The sequence below is a fragment of the Echiichthys vipera genome (assembly GCF_963691815.1).
Source record: "Echiichthys vipera genome assembly, chromosome: 14".
NCBI lineage: Eukaryota > Metazoa > Chordata > Actinopteri > Perciformes > Trachinidae > Echiichthys > Echiichthys vipera.
The window spans coordinates 17164099-17183456 of NC_139839.1; the positions used below are offsets into that span (position 1 = coordinate 17164099).

Sequence of the window (19358 nt, forward strand, 5' to 3'; positions counted from 1 at the left end):
TTGCAAATAAATTATTTTTGGAGCATCACTATATCTTCTGGCTATTTATTTATTTTTTAGGAGGAAACATCCTAAGGCTGGTTTTATAGCGTAAACACAAAATGAGCTATATTTAGGTTCAAAGGAACCTACACTGGGATAAAAGGCAGCAAAATAACACAGGCTGTTAATTCTTTTTTTGCCAATGAGTGAATAAGTTTGAGTAGGCTACCAGTTTCATTATTCTCACAGGCAAGCTATACTCGAGAGATACGATAATAGATTCATCTTATATATCGATATATGTTCAGGTTGTCAGTCTCAAAGTTGTCTTTTAGACCGTGGAGATATTGGCGTTCAAGTTTGTACAGGTAAAGGTTATTGACCTTTTTATCTTAATGTTTATTTATATGAATGGTACTATATGTGAATTGCTGTCTTTTTGTATACATTGTGCTACTTTTTAATGGTACTATGGACCTTCCATTGCGTCCTGAATAAAAGTCAAAGTATTATTATTATTATTATTATTACAACATAAATGATCCCGGGTGGGGAAACGTGGTTGTTGCAGCAGCCTAGGGAGGGCAGATACAAAATGTGCTTTACTTTCACTGCACAATAATAGCGCCAAAACAACTTAAAGCTGGAGGGAAGGTACTCGATTGGTCTTCTGTGTCTGCCTCTCAGACCACAGCCAATACCATGTGTGTCTTTTGCAGAGCCATCGTGATTGGTTCGAGTTCAGAGCAGATGCACCAATAGTCACTTACTTCCGGTCCCCTCTGACCTCTCAGAGCCAATCACACTTCACTATTTTCATTCCAAAAGCCAATCGCGTCTCGGGGCGGGACAAAGCCGGGGTTTATATCCAGGTTGTTCGGCTTCTTCCTCCCCAAACCTACGAGTGCAGTGTTTTTGAGGAAAACAAACTCTATAACCGAAGATGACTGGAAGAGGCAAAACCGGAGGCAAGACCCGCGCCAAGGCGAAGACCCGAAGCTCCCGCGCCGGTCTTCAGTTCCCTGTGGGCCGTGTCCACCGTCTCCTCCGCAAAGGTAACTACGCTGAGAGAGTCGGCGCCGGAGCCCCGGTGTACCTGGCTGCCGTGCTGGAGTACCTCACCGCTGAGATCCTGGAGCTGGCTGGCAACGCCGCCAGAGACAACAAGAAGACCCGCATCATCCCCCGCCACCTGCAGCTGGCTGTGCGCAACGACGAGGAGCTCAACAAACTTCTCGGCGGTGTGACCATCGCTCAGGGCGGTGTCCTGCCCAACATCCAGGCCGTGCTGCTCCCCAAGAAGACCGGCCAGGCTGCACCGAGCTCCGGCAAGGCGGGAAAGAAGGCCTCCTCTCAGTCCCAGGAGTATTAGCCTGCTGGCTACTAACTTTAACCCCAAAGGCCCTTTTAAGGGCCACCCACCCTCATCGAAAGAGCAATGTTTCATGTCTGTCTTCAGTTTTCGCAATGTTATTTAATAAACCTTTGTTTTGTAAAAGTGGTCGGCACCATTTGTTTAGTTCAGGCTAACTAAAGCTACTTGCTAATTCTGTGACGAAAGTTAGCACCAGGCATTAGCAGGTGAGTTTTATGACTGTAGCACAGAACTAGACCAATAGAGGCCACAGCTTCCTGCATTTAGTGAGTGAGTTCTGGGCCCTCACAGAGAAACTAGTTTTTATCAATGGCCCTCCAGCAGGCCATTAGCACAGACTATAAAAAGGCCATTACAGGTAGGAAAAACATCATGGCCCATGCTGACTAGTGCACTGCAGGTGTGGCAGGACCTGCTGAAACAAGACCTTCAGGTTGCTGTTAACTTGCCTTTGGAAATAGTTAAATTATCCACAACATGGCATTTAACACATTGCAGTTCAAACTATTTGTAGCTAAAGCAGTCACCGGATTACTTAACCACTGGTTCCCAAACTATCCAGTTAGTTAAATGCTGCAATTACAAATCTTCTTAAAGAAAGGCAACCATTTTTAGAAATACTAGTAACTGATAATCATTTAGGAGGCTGTGGTGCAGAAATATATTTCACATCCTTTCTGAAATAATCAAGGGACTTGCTACAAACTACAGGCTCTAAAAAGGACCAAAATGTTTAATCGACACTTGGGCAAGAGTTTTTGTATCACACTAGTGTCAAATTAAAGTTTTTGTCGCCTGGCCAAACAGCTAGTGAATGTTTTATCAGCCTCTCAATAGATTACAGCTGTTTTTTGGCTGGTGAGTGAAGCAAATCTTGCCACTTGCATATTTTACCAGCATATGGCTGGCAAATGGTGCTACGCTGTGTGCATCACACTGCACCATATGTTGTTAGTGTCCCTAAGAAGCTGTGTGCATGTTTATGTATAATCTTATTTTTAGGGCAAGTCTGTTTGAAACACTGGGATTAAATTTGTTAAAACTGATGTCTTCAGGTAAAAGTGACCTGAATACAGTGTTTGTGCATCTGTGGGATTAAAACCTGCATAACACTGTAACGGTTCTCGGAGCTTGAAGCTCCAGGTGTTTCCTCGTTGCACAAAAACAAAGAACTGCAGCCGGTTTACAAGCACGAGCACAGTGGCATCTGCTCTAGTAAATATGCAGCTGGCATAGCAATGAATGTGAATTAAATTGATGCATGCAATGTTCAGTAATGGACCCCAAATATAAGCGCCATCATCCAAATATATAGAAATGGGGGAAGCTGATGTCGTCATGTTATATGGGATGGCATATACAGATATCACGTAGAAAAGAAGATCTCCGTATTTGAGACACTGAAAACAGCATTTTCTGACAGTTTTGCTTGAAAAATGACTTTTGATGATTAACAGATGATCAAAATAGCTGATTACATTTCTCTCGGGTTAGTTTTCCGTTCATTGGTCATCCTTCTGTAGAAATCTCAAAACCTCATGTTGGTTGTTTATAGAACACACCATCTAATTTAATGGGATGAACAAGTGCAATAATCAGTATAGTGAATACTAAGTATTGTACTGTATACAAAAATTTGTAGTTTACCACAGCTGTAAGATGCTGACAAAGCATAACATTCACCTTAAAATGCTTGAAAAGTGCTTAAATTTGACTTTGGAAAAGGTGTAGGAGCCCTGCATACATTTGCTCCCTGAAGACTTATTTCTCTATATTGATCCCTTTGGGATGACTCCCATAAGGAAATTAAAATTCCAGCAGTTTACAAAAACACGAGGGAGGTATAAAAAAACACATCTTAGCTAAATAAATACAGAAAGTATATTAAAAAAAAACAATAAACAATAAATAATAAACTCTTAGTCAGATATATATGAGGTAGATGTATGAATATAAGTGAAATAAAATTCACAGACAATGAAATAATATAAATGAAATGTAAAAATTTAACTGACAGCTCTCATAATTCCACATGAATAGGTGTTTTATAGGTTACAGTATTTTGTCCAGTCTGAAGAGTATGTTGTCTATTATACAAGAATCAGTGGAAACCCTAAATAACCCCTAATAAAACATACACTGAAATAAGCTCCATGTCAACAATGCACACTAGACTACATAAAAGAAAGTCCTGGCTGCTGACACCTTGACTGACAGCTACACACCGTAGTGATCAGACTATAATCACAGTCCAAGAGTTGCTAATGTAACTGATACTGTCAAAACTAATCTGAAGTGTCAGAAAAATCCTGGTGATCATGATGGTGGGAGTGCACTTCACTGACTTTGCCACCAGGGGTCAACTGTTTCATGCTTGATAAATCACGGGTGACATGTTGATGCCCATGTGTGTGTTTCCATTTTGTAACAACAGGCAGACAGCTCACTGCACATATTGTCCCAGCAGAAAGGCCTGTTCAACGCTTGCAAACTCACCATACCACACAAAAGACTGATGACAATGTTCCCTGCTGGAAAATAAAGAAAGACTTCACCAGTGACATTTAAATAGTAAAAACCTCTGAAAAATCTTGAAGCTCCATCAGTCTTTCCAAAAGTCATACTTAATTATTTTGTGTGTGGGATTCACGAGTTATTTTAATGTCATCTGTGGTAAGGGGTTACTTCTTTCCCACATTACATCCCAGACGCATGCGGCTAAAATCGCCCGTAACTGTTCCGCAGGAGGAGTTGCAGATATTTCTGTCTGCGCCGACTGTTTTATTAGTGGCAAAAGCAGCATGACGCATCAAGTTTGAACCGAGCCCAGGACAGGCTGAACCAATTACTTGGGCCTTGACAACGTGTCCAACACCGACAGCCAGGCAAAAAAAATTCCAGCCTGTGAGGGAAACCTTGAATGTCCATTGGCTGTAATAACTATAATTTCCTGATTGGCACTCTGTCAAAGGCTCTACATTTAGCAGATTCTCTCAGCTGGTTGTGACAAAGCAAACACAGTGATGATCACTTTTTTTCTGGGTTTACCTCAGCTTTTTCTGCGGTTGTACAGCATTTATGTAATTTTTATGCATGACGCAGAGATGTAAAGTCAGATAAATTGCTGACTTTAGAGAAGATTTGTCTGTGAAATGCCACTAAGTGCAAACAAATGCAATTGAATCCTTGGTGAGTTTGATGTGATCCCATCCTGACACTTTTTCCATGTTTTGTTAGTTACAGCTTGATGGAATAATGAATGGAACAATAAGTATTACCTAAAGTTAGATCAGTGTTAGTGAAGGGAAAGGTATGCACCGGGTATAGAGAACATTTAGAGATCTTAGAGAACAAACCTGCCTTGTGGAAATCACAGAGCAATGTTAGATTCAAATGAGTGGGAAAAAAGAATGATACGTGGAGAGAGAAAAAGGGCCGAACAGAGGGGTGGACCCGGCAGAAAGATGTATGTGGATGCACTGAATGTTTCACTTTGAAACTGCCCCAACACCAGGGAAGAATTTTTCTCATCCTCAAGCAGAGAACTGGGAGACTTTTCTCATGAAGAGCTGGGAAGATGCCTCGTCTCGTGTGTTTTTAATCTCTGGACTGAATCACCCAACAGACAAGAAGACGTTCCTAGACAGCTCTGGTAATGAGAAACAAAACTTTTTTTTTGCTTGATGGTGTGCGTGTGTGTTCCAATGAAAGACAGAGTTAAAAAGAAACAGAAAGAGATAATGGGGCTTTGTGGCAGGATGGTTTTCAGACTAATATGACCCAGTTATCTCACTCATACAACGTGTGTGAGAGTTTACAAACTTTCATTATCATTGTTGTTATCGTTTATTCTTGACTTTGTGCATGCCCACGTTAAAGAGCAGGTGGAAGTCCTCTGGGTTCAGGAAGAGAGAGGGAGTTGAGGAGCCAAACCCAGCTGTCTCTGTGAATTAATACTTTTGTGTGTGTGAAGTATTTCCCTGACAGGAGTATAAGGTGCATACGCGCCTGAGTGAGTATATTTTGAACCTTAAAATGCCAAAAAAACTTCCAAAGTGAAGCATTTCTGCATGACAGGGAAAAACAGGCAAGACATACTTCATGATTGAGACTTGTTTGCATGTAGATAATATGTACGCCTTACTTTTCCTATGTACATCGTCTTAGACTTTCAGGAATTTCAGCAACTTCCTGTTGTTCTTTTTTAATGCGTTCTGGTTCGTCTGTGGTCGTGCCATATCAGAGTAGCATTTAGCTAATTATATGAAGTTGGTAGATGAGAATGTGACTGTTCTGCAGTCTGAGTCTTTGCTGTAGATGATGATAATCTGTATAACCCATCTTTCATCACTCCTCCCTCAGCCACCACAAGCGCCACCACTCAGTTTCAGGTCAGGGGAAAGGGTCATGTTTTGGCATGTCAGTCTTAGCGGAAGAGGCAGGATCTGTATACTACCCAGAGGAAGTGCTGACTGGGTTCAGGGCAAGGAAGTCCCTGTTACCTGAATGAATGCGAGAAGGAAGGTGGAAGCTGTTTCTCATCAGATTCACACATTCTTCAGCATAATGGAATGAAGTCGCATCTACCTCTCTGAACGTACAAAAAGTGCAGTACTTTTGACTGCACTTTGTGTACGCTTCTACCCGTCTACTGTCATGTCCGCACATCCACCTGCAGAGATCTACAGACATACGTATGCTCCACAGCTCAGGTCAGACAGTAGAATAGTGTGTACCTACAGGGCACACAAACTGACCTGTAAGAAGAAGTCCAACACTGACGCTTTAGCTTGCAAATCTTCCAGCAGTTGTGAACTTGTATGATCCTCCCACAGCACTCACAGTGAATGGTGAGGCATGTCTACAGTCAGTTCAGGCAGGCTTACAACCAACATTTATACGGGGGAAAAAGAGTTGCATAAAGTCTACTGGCTAAATAATAAATAAACCAAAGAAACCTTCTGGATCATTTGTGCATTATTTCTAATCAGTTCAGCTGTCCAGACCAATGTGGTTAAACTCCAAGGTAACAACAAGGTGAAATAAAACCTTCTGTTCAAAGCCCTGGAGGGTTTTTATGTGATTGAAACAATATATCACCTTTTTGTTCAAAACTAACAAGGAATACATCCAAGAATACATTCATTCTTTCAAATCATTTGACTTTCTGCTAAAAAATAACGCGTGTCAAACAGCATATTTTCAGATCTCTGTGTTAGTAATCTTATAAATAACAACCTTTATAATAATGCTTATAAAACTACTTTGCTCTTCCCTTCCACAATCTCCACTTTCAGTTGCCCCAAGGGCACTGTCGCTGCATCCAGGGCATAGCGCTGCCCAAGACGATTGTGATTGGTTTAAAGAAATACAAACAAGCTAGAACGCTGTTTTTCCTCCTATACCAGAATGTTTACTTGCGCAGTCAGACCATTCTCCTGCGCCGCCTCAGTGAGTATGGTCTGGAAATGACAACAGAATAGTTGTCGATTTGCTCAATTATTTGCTTCTGCAAACTAGACACTGGTGTCATATTATTCTGTTTAGCGTTGGCATTGCTTTTTATCCCTTTCATGTGCTGTATTGCTGTATTTGCTGTAGCTAAAGCGACTCGTGTACATTAGAAATCCTCATTTAAAGGACGTTCAGCAACTTTTGATTCCCTCAGCTGTAACCTCCATGGAGGGCCACTGCTTCAGAAACCCTCTCTATCAACCCAGACTTTTCCTTCAAGTCCATCTGGTTTCTTAGCTGCCTCTATTTGTTTGTTTTTATTTTCCTTAGTGACTCATCATCTGCTTCATTTCCTCTGACTCCCCTTTGGCCCCCGACCATGGGAAAAGCATTGAGAGATCAATAGTGGAGTCTTTCTCCCACTCTCTCCGTCTGTATAGGCCAAATCGTTCCTGTGAGACATCTGAAAAGATGGCCCACGTGTTCGCTCACTTCCTGTGGAACACAGTATTTCTCTGTCCTATCATCACTGATGTATCAAGTACAGTGGACTTTGTATAATCCACTGTGCTTGCTCATACTATCCTAAACTGTTATTCAACAGTTTTCCAGAGTGGAAATACCCGCTCAAAGGAAGTCAGAGGACACAAGGTGTTTTCCATCTCCTACTCCTACACCACGTTGTATTTCCTCTCTGGATCAGACTGTTAACACCTGCTTTACAAATACTGAACTCTGAGGAGACTCACAGTGTTGAAGGGGTTTGTTCTCCAGTCTCCTCTGATCATCTGGTGCGGTCCATCTGATCTTTCAATCAATGGAAATCGCGTAGGAGTGAATACATCTGAGGGGTTCTCTGAGGAGCATCTGAACTTTGACCCCCAGTGCCTCGCTTATTATGGGGTGTTTTGAAATCTGAGTTGAAGGTCTTTCATAGTGATATCTACCAAAAAGGAGAAAGGAAGCAAATAAAACAAACATGTACTTTAGTGAGACGTAATAGCACATCTGAGAGGGCAGTGCCAGTCTCCCTCTGAAACTCTGCACCGGGATGGGGAGGAGAAGGGGTTGGGTGGAGGGAAATAGCAGAGGAACTCAGTGAGTGAATGAAGAAAGCAGGAGCAAGACATAAACAATAATGTGGACACCCCTCTCTGGATTAATACACTTCAGACCACTAATGGATCTAGCTGTTGTCTGGACTCTGGAATAGTATAGAAATGGTAAGAGCTGCATGCCTGGCACGGAAGTATGTAAGCTGTTGACTGCATTTGCAGCACTGTTGTTCATAACTTGTTTCCTGCCTATTTGTATCTCGTCCTTTATAAAATAACACTGTCTTTTTCTCTATTTATCCTTTTAAAATGTCTAATTTCCCTCCGTTTTGTCAGTGTTCACTCTTAGCAGAAATCATTTCCCTTTAAAAGTAGCAGCCCAGACTGTGTGGCTGGTGGTGTCTATTTTCAGAAGCTCATGGCAACTCTGAAGGGCATAACTGGCCCCATAATCACAGGTTACAGAGGAAGGCCCTGCATTTGTAAGCTCTAAAACTATCCTTTGGCCTGGGTGTGTACGTTAATTCACTGAGGCTTGTGGGAGCAGGAGCATGTGTGTGCACGTGTGTGTATGTGTGTTTGTATGTGTGTGTGTGTGTGTGTGTGTGTGTGTTTAAGTGAGTGAGTCAGACAGCCAGAGACACATTACCCTGCCCACTCTCCTGTCCAGTGTCTGACTGCGTGGCTCAAAGAGGGCCAGTGTTGACAGCCAGTGGGCTGACAGCAGAGGCGTGAGGGGTCCAGTGTCAGCGGTGAACAGAGGGGACGGTCTGTTCTCCGTGTCACTAGGTCCTCTAAGACTCACACACTGGACGTGATTGTCAGATATACGTGGGTTCACGCGGCGGCTTCGTCTGGAGTGACATCAGACGCAGATAGAACGCAGTGTTGTCTTAGTCTGGGCTAAACTTGGAGCACACAGCAGCTGTGGAGGGTTTTTGGCCTTTTTTTTTTCAAGAATTTGAATTGATCAGTGGTATCGGCATGAGCTCAAGTACTTGTCTCTGATGCAACAGTCATGTGTTGGAAAAAATGGGTTGATGTGGTCATTTACATACAGGCTGGTGGGAAATTAAAAGAAAAAGCAGAATAAATGAGAAACACAGTTTAAGAGGTATTGAATGGTTTAATGAGTATGATATACAGTAATTTTAAATTAAAGGCGACATATTATGCTCATTTTCAGGTTCATAGTTTTATTTTGGGCTTCTACTAGAACATGTTTACATGCATTAATGTTCAATAAAACACAATACATTTCTCATACTGTCTGTCTGCCTGTATTCACCCTCTGTCTGAAACACTCTTTTTTAGCGCCTGTCTCTTTAAGCCCTCCTCTGGAAAAAGCCCAGTCAGCTCTGATTGGTCAGTGTTTCCGGGTCTTCCACATCTGCACTCTCAGCCCTGATGTGTCTCTTCAGTGTCTGCATCATTGCAGCGGAGGAATGACTTTAACAGCACTGAAGCAGCACTTAATTTATGTGGCTATGACATGACAAACGTACAGACGTCCTTATGGCTCGTTTAAAAGCACAGTTCCTGAATACGGTCTGCGTATTTCTCTGTGGATTGAGCGTTTTAATACTTTATACTTTTTACTATAGCACCTGAATTTGCTTTATAATAAAAAAAAAGAGATGGAAATCTCACTTTTTACATTATGAAACTTTATGTTTGGTTATAGTAGACAAAACAGACACTATCTGTCTGTCGGCTTGGAATGCTGAGCTGATACTAAATTGTTGCCATGACGAGCAACCCATCTGGGTGACAGTGAAAGACAAGGATACCAGCTTTTAGTAGAAACATATTGTGAATCATCTGGGGTGCTTATGTGGGTGTTTCTGATTGTTTGAGGATTGTCTAGTACATTTTTCCTCTCGTTTGATGTGAGCCTTGATGAGCAGACAGCTGGACATAATCTGCAGCATCTGTCTGCAAGTATGGAGCGTGTGTGTGTTTGTGTTTGTAAGACGTGTATATGAGTCACAGTGAGTCATCGTAGTCTGAGGAAGTGAGAGACCTGCAGAGCTCATTCAGACCTTCTACTACTCTCAAAAGTACAATAGGGATTATACTTGTGTAACAACAGGCTGTTGTCAAACGTGTAAAATAAGTAATCCTTCTTAGATTGATGCATAAATCAACTCTAGTTTTCTTTTTGGATCATTTTGTCTGGCTAGTTCTAGTGAAACAATTACCCATTATAATGGTTTGGTCACATGGGCTTATAAGTGGGGCAGGAGGTTTCTAAGGAAAGCACTGTTCCCATTGTAGTACAACTGTAGTAGCAGTATTCCCAGCGCTCCCATTCATGCACTTCTCTCTCTCTAACTCTCTCTCTCCGTCAGTATCTCTCACTCACTCTCTCTCTCTCTTTCTCTTTGTATGTGTGTGATTTCTTCAGGATCTTCATGTGTCAGATAACTCTGACAGTCCAGATGAGATGGAGCGTAAGAGCAGGAATAAAACAGAACATGGGAGACAGACGCACCAGGTTTTACAGGTGAGTTATTTCTTACTTCAGGGCCAGTGACCTTTTACAGCTGATACAACTGGGGGTGCTAGACTGACTTTATTACTATTATCTATCTGTTGTGATAATATAACTGATTTGTGTACGAATTTAAGATTTAAAACTAAGATTTTAGCAATAAATCCCCTTTACATAAAATAATAAATTTGCCAAATTAGTCTTTGCGTTAAGAATGGGCATATTAAGACATTATAAATCAATATGCTGTATGAAGAAAGTAACTTTCAGGATCACATAATGATGTTTTTGCCATCGGTCTTGTTTTGACAGAGCACTCCTCTAGACCTGATTGAGACAGGCAAGTCCCTGAAAGTCCAGGCAGAGCGCCCACACCTGGTTAGTTTAGGAAGTGGACGCTTGAGCACAGCCATCACCTTGCTACCACTGCAGGAAGGTAAACACCTGTGTGTATGTGTGTGTGTGTGTGTGTGTGTGTGTGTGTGTGTGTGTGTGTGTGTGTGTGTGTGTGTGTGTGTGTGTGTTGTGTGTGTGTGTGTGTGTGTGTGTGTGTGTGTGTGTGTGTGTGTGTGTGTGTGTGTGTGTGTGTGTGTGAATTTCACTGAAGTTATGCAGTACTTATATTATAGATATCTTAAAGGTCCCATATTATGCTCCCTTTCAGGTTCACATTTGTATTTTGTATTTCTAGCAGAAAATACTGTATTTACATGCTTTCATGTACAGAAAACACATTATTTCTCATACTCCGCTTTAGCACCTGTCTCTTTAAGACACCCCTCTTAAAAAAGCCCAGTCTGCTCTGATTGGTCAGTGTTTCTGGATCTTTCACATTGGCACTCTTGGCGTCTCTGCCCTGCCATTGCAGCCATGATAATGACTATAACTGCACTGTAACAGCCCTTTCTACTATAGCAAAGCACTGTACACTGTGCACTGTAGTAGCATTTAAGTTATATGGCTGTGACATGACAACCGTACAGAAGTCCTGACGGCTCGTTTAAAGACACAGTTTCTGAATACGGGCTGTGTGCATTTCTCTGTGGGTTGAGTGTTTTTATACTTTCACAGTCATTTATATAGTACCTCAACCTGCTTTATAATAAAACAAAAAATGAAACAATATGGGACCTTTAATGTTCTTGTAGAATGGGACATTTGAAACCTCATTAACACTGAATAATTTAATATACTCATTTACTGTATAAGCGCATGAATTCCTGCACTGACTAGAGGATCTGTAATCCATGTTGTTGTTAGAACACATAGACACTTCCGCAATAATGTTAATCAAAGTAAGTCTGTGGTTGTTTTAATAAGTAGCACAACTTGTCATAAGTGATGAATTGACTGATGACACCGTACCTTCTAACCATCTTGTTGTTTCTCATACCCCGCCACAGTTGCAATTATAACATTGTCAGGGATGTTCTTGCACCATTTGTCTTAGCGTAGACAGCACATGGAGAGAGAGAGAGAGAGTGAGAGAGAGAGAGAGAGAGAGAGAGAGAGAGAGAGAGAGAGAGAGAGAGAGAGAGAGAGAGAGAGAGAGAGCACAGCTTTCTGGAACTTTCTTTGTGCTCCATCTCTGTGCTATCCCATAGAATAAATAATGTTTAAGTTAAGCCTGTTGCACTCAGACGGCAATATAAATACAACTGATAATCAAATTACAACACAGAGAATAGATGGTTATATTAATTCCCTCTAATAAGATGCCTTTTATATGCCAGGCTAAACACACCTATTGAGACTAACGCCTGTTTTTCAGCATTCAACCCTGTTCTCACACCATATGTGACCTTGACCCCTGAAATGACAGCCGTACTTCGAAGAATAATCCACAGGAGTATTCACAGGTCCACAAGGATCTCCTGTAACTGACGCTGAGAAAATGTTTTCTCTTGTTGCAGGGAGAACCACGCTGGGCAGTGAGGGGACAGATATCCCTCTGCAGGGCCACGGCATCGCAGCTCAGCACTGCTACATTGAAAACCAAGCAGGCAGCATCACCTTGTACCCATGTGGAAACCAGTGCTCTGTGGATGGCCTGCACGTCACCAAACCCTATCGCCTGACACAAGGTAACACACTACTGTACAATACTGTAATATAATTGTTGAAGTTAAAGCTGTTTTTGTTTTGCATCTCAAAATAGTTTATATTATAGTTGCCTTAAAAATCAAACAATGAATCATAATGACATTTTGTACTGACGTTCACGAAGCCCAGAGAAGGAATCCTTTTGATTTTGGTGATCCCGTGACCTTTCATCTGGTGCCATCTGCAGGTCAAACTTTCCACCTTCGCAGTATTTCAACATCTATGAGTTAGATTAGCACGCAGTTTGGTAAAGTCATTCATGGTCCCCAGTGGATGATTCATAAGGACTTTGACTTTAACCCTTGTGATACCATGAGGCTGTACTTTTAAATGTCTCAACAACTATTGAATAGATCGCCATAAAATTTGGTCCTTCTCAGGATAATTTGTGATAACTTTGGTACCCCTTTACTTTTTATTAAGCGTTTCAGTATTACAAAGTGTATTAAAAACACAGAAGGCAAAGTGGACACAACACTGTCTAGCTTCACAACAATAAAACAGTCCCATGTCCTTCCAGTAATATGTATACTTGTCATAAAAAAAGGCACAACAGTCCCACCCCCTTCAGTCCCCTCTCCATGGGATCCAAGCCAGCAGCCCCACCAGAATGTCATTTGAAGCCGGGTGATCAGCCGGTGTGTGTGGAGGCAGCAGCTGCTGAACAGGAATACTTCAGGCTTTGCTTCATTCGAAGGACATGAAATTCTGGATAAAACAAAACTGAGGAAACTGATTCACCATGTTACTGCCATATGGACCTTTGACTTCACCTTGAAGGATGAAATAAATATGAAACGCCCTGTGGAATATTCAGAACTGGAGACAAAACTTCTGGGAGTTTATATCAGACATTCTTGAAAGCCAGCGGAAATGCAGGGAAAGGAGGAGTTGAATTAACTTACTGGTTAATTACATGTGAGTTAAATGAGTCTGTTCATTTCTGACAGGTATATACGGCCAATGCTGTCTACAGGACAAATGTACAACAATAGAAAATATGTTGAACTCTTTTTGCCATGTCTGTCACACTTCCAGTTTCTTCTCTCTGTAACATGCTAAATATGGAAAAAGCAACACTGTATGGGTGGTATCAGTCAGTCAGTTAAACCTTTTGTAGCAGCGTATTTATGGTGGTGTTAATAATTTGCCTCTCTGAAGAGATTAACTAACTCATTACTGACAGCTTTCTACCGTCACGGCCTTCTCTCCTGGCAGGGTGCATGCTGTGTTTTGGTCAGTCGGTCTTTTTCCGCTTCAACCACCCAGAGGAGGCTCTGCGGATGAAGAGCATGCTACCTGGAGCTAGCCAAGGACTGAGCAACACAAGAACTCACCCTACAGGTAAAGTCCCTGCTTTCATCATTTTAAAACACCTTGCTCCAGATTGTACAATTCCTGTGATCCAGGTGCTGTGAAATACACACAGGCTATGTACGTACTCAGTGTATGTAGTTTATAAACTAACTAAACTAATCAGGGGTTAGGGAGTACGAAGGATTAATAGTTTCCTTAGTAGCTATTCTGGGCAGAGCAAATGCTTTTGACTGATTGCTATTTTGTCACAGTTGGATTCCTGCTACCTTTGTGTGCAAATCAAGAATCTGTTGATGATCTGTTTCAGTGAATTAAGAAATTTTGACAGAATGACATACTGTACATAATTGGCTGTTAAGACTATCCATGTTTTACGACCTGCGTCCTAACTAACTTACATTTTCATGTCAAAAGTTTAAAAAGAATGAAAGTTTTGTTTGTTTTCTGCTAATCAAATTTGATACCAATTTGTGGCTTTCATACTGTATCTCCTGGGCAATCGGTCTTGAAGTCTGACTGACGCATTGGTCATTATCTTTGAAAGGATGCAGAAATAGCTTGTTCAGGACTAATTATCTGTGGCCTACATTGTGATCTAGTTCATTTAAATCTGTGCTTCTCACTCAAGGTGTGACCCCATTGTAATGACGGATTGTTGTAACCTTTCTATTTTCAGTTACATTAAGATGATGTTATATTGTTCTGGCCCGTTAACCGCATTGACTGTTGCCTCGTGCGGTTGCTGATATTTAGAATCCATTCTTCTCTGACATTAATGGTTTGGCTGTCAGGGCCTGAACATACAGTTAGAGCCACCACACCCTGCCCAGATTATGGCCCACTCTTTCCTGACCAGGCCCTGATTTCATCTGCTCTGAATGAGGTACACTGCTGCAGATTTTATATTTAGCAGCTCCAGATCCCTGTAGGATTACAACACAACTGAGGACCACAGGATCCCGGCTGCTGGGTTTGGTTCATACAGATGGGCATGGGCTCAGAGAAATTTATCACAAGTGGGCCACCGGGACACTGTGTGTGTTCAGGGATGTGGATATGTCCTTTTAAGGGCTAACCTCTTACGGCACTGACCTAAGGTTATGTGAATGTCAGTAGGACAAAGATGACACAGGACAGATCCCTCCACCTGTGTTTGTTTATGTGTGTTTTTGCAACTGTCTTTTCAAGTGTTCTCTTCCTTTATTTAACAGGAATGCTCATGAACAAGTGTTGTTGTCTCCCTTCCAGACTATCACAGTGTCCTGAACGGGAACCATCAGTCTTTTTCAAGCAACGGCAACAACATAGCAAAGAGCCTCCAGGACTCTTTGGTGCTGAAGGCTGGATCTGGTAAACAGTCTCTTCATCAGCCCTCTCCTTCAAACGTGCTTAATGGGAGAAATGGCTCCATGACAGAGGACTCCATTTATGAAAATAGCAGCAGCTTTCTGGGCCAGAACCTTGGCAGCAAAACCCCTCCGATACCTGTGCGGTCCCCTCATACCAACCACACTCCTGTTCCCCATCCACGGGGATCACTCTCTGTGGCATCAAGCAGTACTAGTGGTGGTCAAAGGGTTCAGGAGAGCCCAAAGCTTCATAGGAACGCAAGAGCAGAGGCCACATTGAGCCCTACGTCACTTAGCAGGGGGTCAGGACAGAGCCCGGAAGACTCCAGCATAAGTCACAAAACCCCCCCCAAATTTTTCCCAACCGCTCCATCCAGCCCTCGATTAAGAGGTTCTTCCCTACAGAAGAGATCCCAGAGTCCTATGCAAGATCAGCACCTCTCTCATGTAGAAGTCCCCCAAAGGCTCAGGACTCCAGAGCCGATTGGGTCGACCAGCCTGAGAGAACTTCCTCCTCTCAGCCCTTACATGTCCCGCAGAGGGACTCCAGGACTGCAGGGCTCGGCTTCCGCCTTCACCTCACAGGGCTTCACCGTTAAACCCATCCAAGAGGGCCCCAAGGGCCACCTCAAACTCACAACTACTTCAAAAGCAGAATCCATGAGGGCAATGTATGCTCAGGGACCATCATCACTTTGCGGGCTGGAGAAGGAGCCCGGAGGCAGGCAGTTGAGGGCTGGCCCAGGGAGTGCCAGCATGTCAGGCCTGGGTTCTCTGTCTGGTTCGTCTCCTCTTGCTAGCCCTCACAGCCAAAGAAAGACCTCCTGCATGACTATGACAGGATCCTCCAGCAAGGAAAAGAGTCTTATGAAACCATATACCCGAGAACGCAAAAACAGCATCTCTGAGATCAGCGACAATGAGGACGAGTTGCTGGAATACCACCGCTGGCAGAGAGAGGAGAGGCTGCGTGAGCAGGAAATGGAGAAACTGGTAGGTGATCAGCACTTTAGATGTGACTTCATCGTAGATATAAAAGTATAAAATAGTTTCACCACGAAAGGTTCAGTCCAAGTCTGGATGCTGATGTGAACTTTTAAAAAAATTTTGGCCAATTAGATGAAAAAACAATAACAAGCTGACAGGTGGAGAGACACATCTGAATCCGGACATACAATCTCTAAAAACACAAAAACACATCTTTTAAAATTTTTTTTATTAAACTGCCAGCAGACACAGAGCGACAAACATGTGACGGTGAAGTGAAGGCGCTGAGACCGCTGGCATGGCAGACACCATGTCTGCATTCAGATATCTTGTCTAAATCTCCTGGCGCACAGCCACTAGCTCATCTCCCCCCAGCATTACTGGCCTCGGTAGCCCATGTGGTCTGAGTAACACGGGGTGAACATTCCTCCACACAAGTCTTAAGGTCCAGAGCGGAGGGTGCGGCTGCTTATTGCTCAATACTATATTGTGGGACGAGTGGCTTTTACATTCAAATCTTGTGCTTCACTGAAGGTTCTTTCTTATTCATACTCACACTAGATCAGAGACTACATACTTATCATCCATCCTCAGCCCCCCCACAGAAACACACACCATTCTTCAGCCCCCACCCCTGCCTGCTTCTGACAGCTGAAGGGACCATAGGGAGAGAAGTGGGTGGGGGTTCCCGGCCCTCCATGCCCGCAGACTATTTCAGGAACCAAAAGGTTTCTTGTAACAAATAAGAGTCACCGACAGCGTGCATCTGAGTTGGACTCATAGGCGTTTGACTGCTGTGGATGCAGTATGTCCATGTTTCTGTTGAGTCATCCAGTAGAGGTGTAGATTGAAGTACATAAAGAAGAGATAGTCAATGGTGACAACAGTGTGTTCATTTGTATTTTTGCTTGTGATCCATATTTTGATTTTCCTCTAGGCATTGATAATATGCAGAAATTTATAGTAGTCCCACACAAATATATAGTAAGCTGACATTTTTGAATTTGTTTAGTGTTGGTGGGTTTTCAGGTTTGCAGTGATTTCAGGCTACAGTATTTTGTGCTATGTTGCAGGTGCTTTGCTGGTTGTTTGACACACACGCACACGCACACGCACACACACACACACACGCGCGCGCACACACACAAACACACAAATACACACACACACACACACACACACACACACACACACACACACACACACACACACACACACACACACACACACACACACACACACACACACACACGCAGATAGTCACTGTGTAAGAAAATAAAGAGGTTCCTGAATGACATATTAAATGTAAATTAAGTACATTTGTCCAGTTGTGTTCAAATGAAAATACATTTAATGACAAACCAGTTGATCCTGGAGTAGGTTCTTGGTTTGTTGGTATTGCAGCCTTGATACAGTAGAAGCACACACAAATGATCTATAGGTGACAGAGACAAAGAGAGGATTTCCTCTCAGTGAAATGAATGCCCTACATTAGGCTAGTTGCTCTCTTAGCAGAGCTATGCAAGATTTTCTTTTTTTAATCTCACTTAACTGAACCCAGCCTACGCAGTACATGGGTATTACTTCACTTAAAAAACACACTCTGCCGTTTATCTCTCAGCAAAAGTAAAGGGCATAGCTAGACAGGAAGAGATGTGATAAAACAGTTAATTTTAGCATCAATTCCACTGGGAGGAGGTAGAGCTGTTCCTTTGCAATAGAGCTTGAGTATTTCTATTTATGAGGGGGTTCTGGTTAATTCAGAGGATTTCTATGGTGAAAGATGCATGAAGAAAATCATTTTAAATTACGATAAACACCAACATAAGTAATATAATATACTACTAATAATATTATATGGTAATTATATGTAAGAGGAGTTTATTTCGGTGTTTATTTCTGCTCCTCCAGATGACCTGCAAAGCAAAGCTCAACATTCTTGAGTTAGATGAGAGGGTCAATGCCACCCTCATATGTCTGTTAAAAATGATAACGTACCATAACATAATATTACATGTTACTTAGTGAGCTTTTGAGCCAGGCTAGCTGTTTCAGACAAATATGAGGGTGGTATGGATCTTCCAATCTTTCCCAAAATGTACTTGAACTTAAGTGTAAGTGAACTTTTGCTTTAAATCTTAACAGTTAAAATCTGTTAAATCAAAAATATTCGGTTGATTGTTGCTTTATATATTGTTATGTCCGTATTTTAAGTCTAAAGTCAAGTAGGCAAATAGAATAAACGACTGTCTGAGGTGAATCTCATGCTCATGACAGAGTTGGTGTGGTTATTTCAACAGCCGTAATCCTTTAATACCAGACTTTAATACCAGACAAAGGTGGTAGTTGTAGACACAACAATACTACACATCAGCCACAATTGTTTCCAGTCTTGCCAGATTCCTAGTTATTGTTTCACATGCTGTTATCTTGGTAGATTAAAGCAAGCATCCCGTTGTTTAGAGTGATGGGAGACAGACTGTCCGTAAGCTAAAGCCATGTGGTATATCAAACAAATACAAAACACAATGAAGTAAAAATAAAGAAAAAGCTCTATAAACGGTACCATGTAAAGCATCTCTGATCAGAAATTAGAAACCGAATGACAACTGGTGTCGTGTAATCTCAGTAACCAAAACTCGCCCGACTCTTACGTTTACAGTTATCAGCGTCTGTTAGACTCAGTTCTCATAAACAACTCCAGCTCTTGACAGGTTTTTACTACGAACCCCCCTCCCGAGAGACAAACTACATCAGCTCTGGCCCTCCTGCTATCGGGTTACAGTTGTCCCATGCCAGAGACCAAGGGACAGCTGCCTAAATTGGACAATGTCACACAAGGACACTTGCAGCTAATCTGCAATACGATCTATAATGTAGGTCGGGCACGCTTACGTCTCACATCTCTTCTGTAGGAGCGACAGAGGCTGGAGACCATCCTCAGTCTGTGCGCAGACTATAATCACGAGGACAGTGCTGTGGAGCTGGCTGAGGTGGTGAGGAGTGGACTGCTGGGGGGCGCTAGAGGAACCTGCTCGGACACAGCGGGGGGGATGTCCCTTCACGGAGTAGACAGACCCCAGAGGGGGAGAGATAACGATGAGGAAACCCAGAGAGAGGAGTCTAGCAGCACAGAGAGCACACATCAAGAGGTATAAACACATCCATGAAGGCATGCATTAGATTATTTGTGTATTGATCTGATTCGAATTTATAACACAGTTTTTATTAATTTATTTATA

The 19358-nt window shown here is 42.4% G+C and overlaps 2 protein-coding genes across 9 annotated transcripts in view; both read left to right on the forward strand.

Annotated features, from left to right (window-relative positions):
• Positions 1 to 891: 891 nt before the first annotated feature.
• On the forward strand, positions 892 to 1424 carry h2ax (H2A.X variant histone). The gene has a single exon (XM_083927077.1). It carries the CDS (start codon positions 926 to 928, stop codon positions 1352 to 1354), a length of 429 nt encoding a protein of 142 aa, XP_083783203.1. The 5' UTR covers positions 892 to 925; the 3' UTR covers positions 1355 to 1424.
• A 3444-nt stretch (positions 1425 to 4868) lies between these two features.
• The window catches only part of phldb1a (pleckstrin homology-like domain, family B, member 1a), a 29972-nt gene continuing 15482 nt past the window's right edge, over positions 4869 to 19358 (forward strand). For 7 of the 8 annotated variants that reach the window (XR_014593466.1, XM_083926330.1, XM_083926332.1 and 4 more), the window contains exons 1-7: positions 7899 to 8034; positions 10274 to 10372; positions 10673 to 10796; positions 12274 to 12444; positions 13682 to 13807; positions 15029 to 16122; positions 19032 to 19268. Coding sequence is in view for 7 of the 8 variants with exons in the window: in XM_083926330.1 (XP_083782456.1) it covers positions 8032 to 8034; positions 10274 to 10372; positions 10673 to 10796; positions 12274 to 12444; positions 13682 to 13807; positions 15029 to 16122; positions 19032 to 19268 (1854 nt within the window). In the remaining variant the exon portion in view is untranslated. Of the gene's footprint in view, positions 5010 to 7898; positions 8035 to 10273; positions 10373 to 10672; positions 10797 to 12273; positions 12445 to 13681; positions 13808 to 15028; positions 16123 to 19031; positions 19269 to 19358 lie in introns of those variants that run through there. The other variant, XM_083926331.1, reaches the window with a different exon arrangement.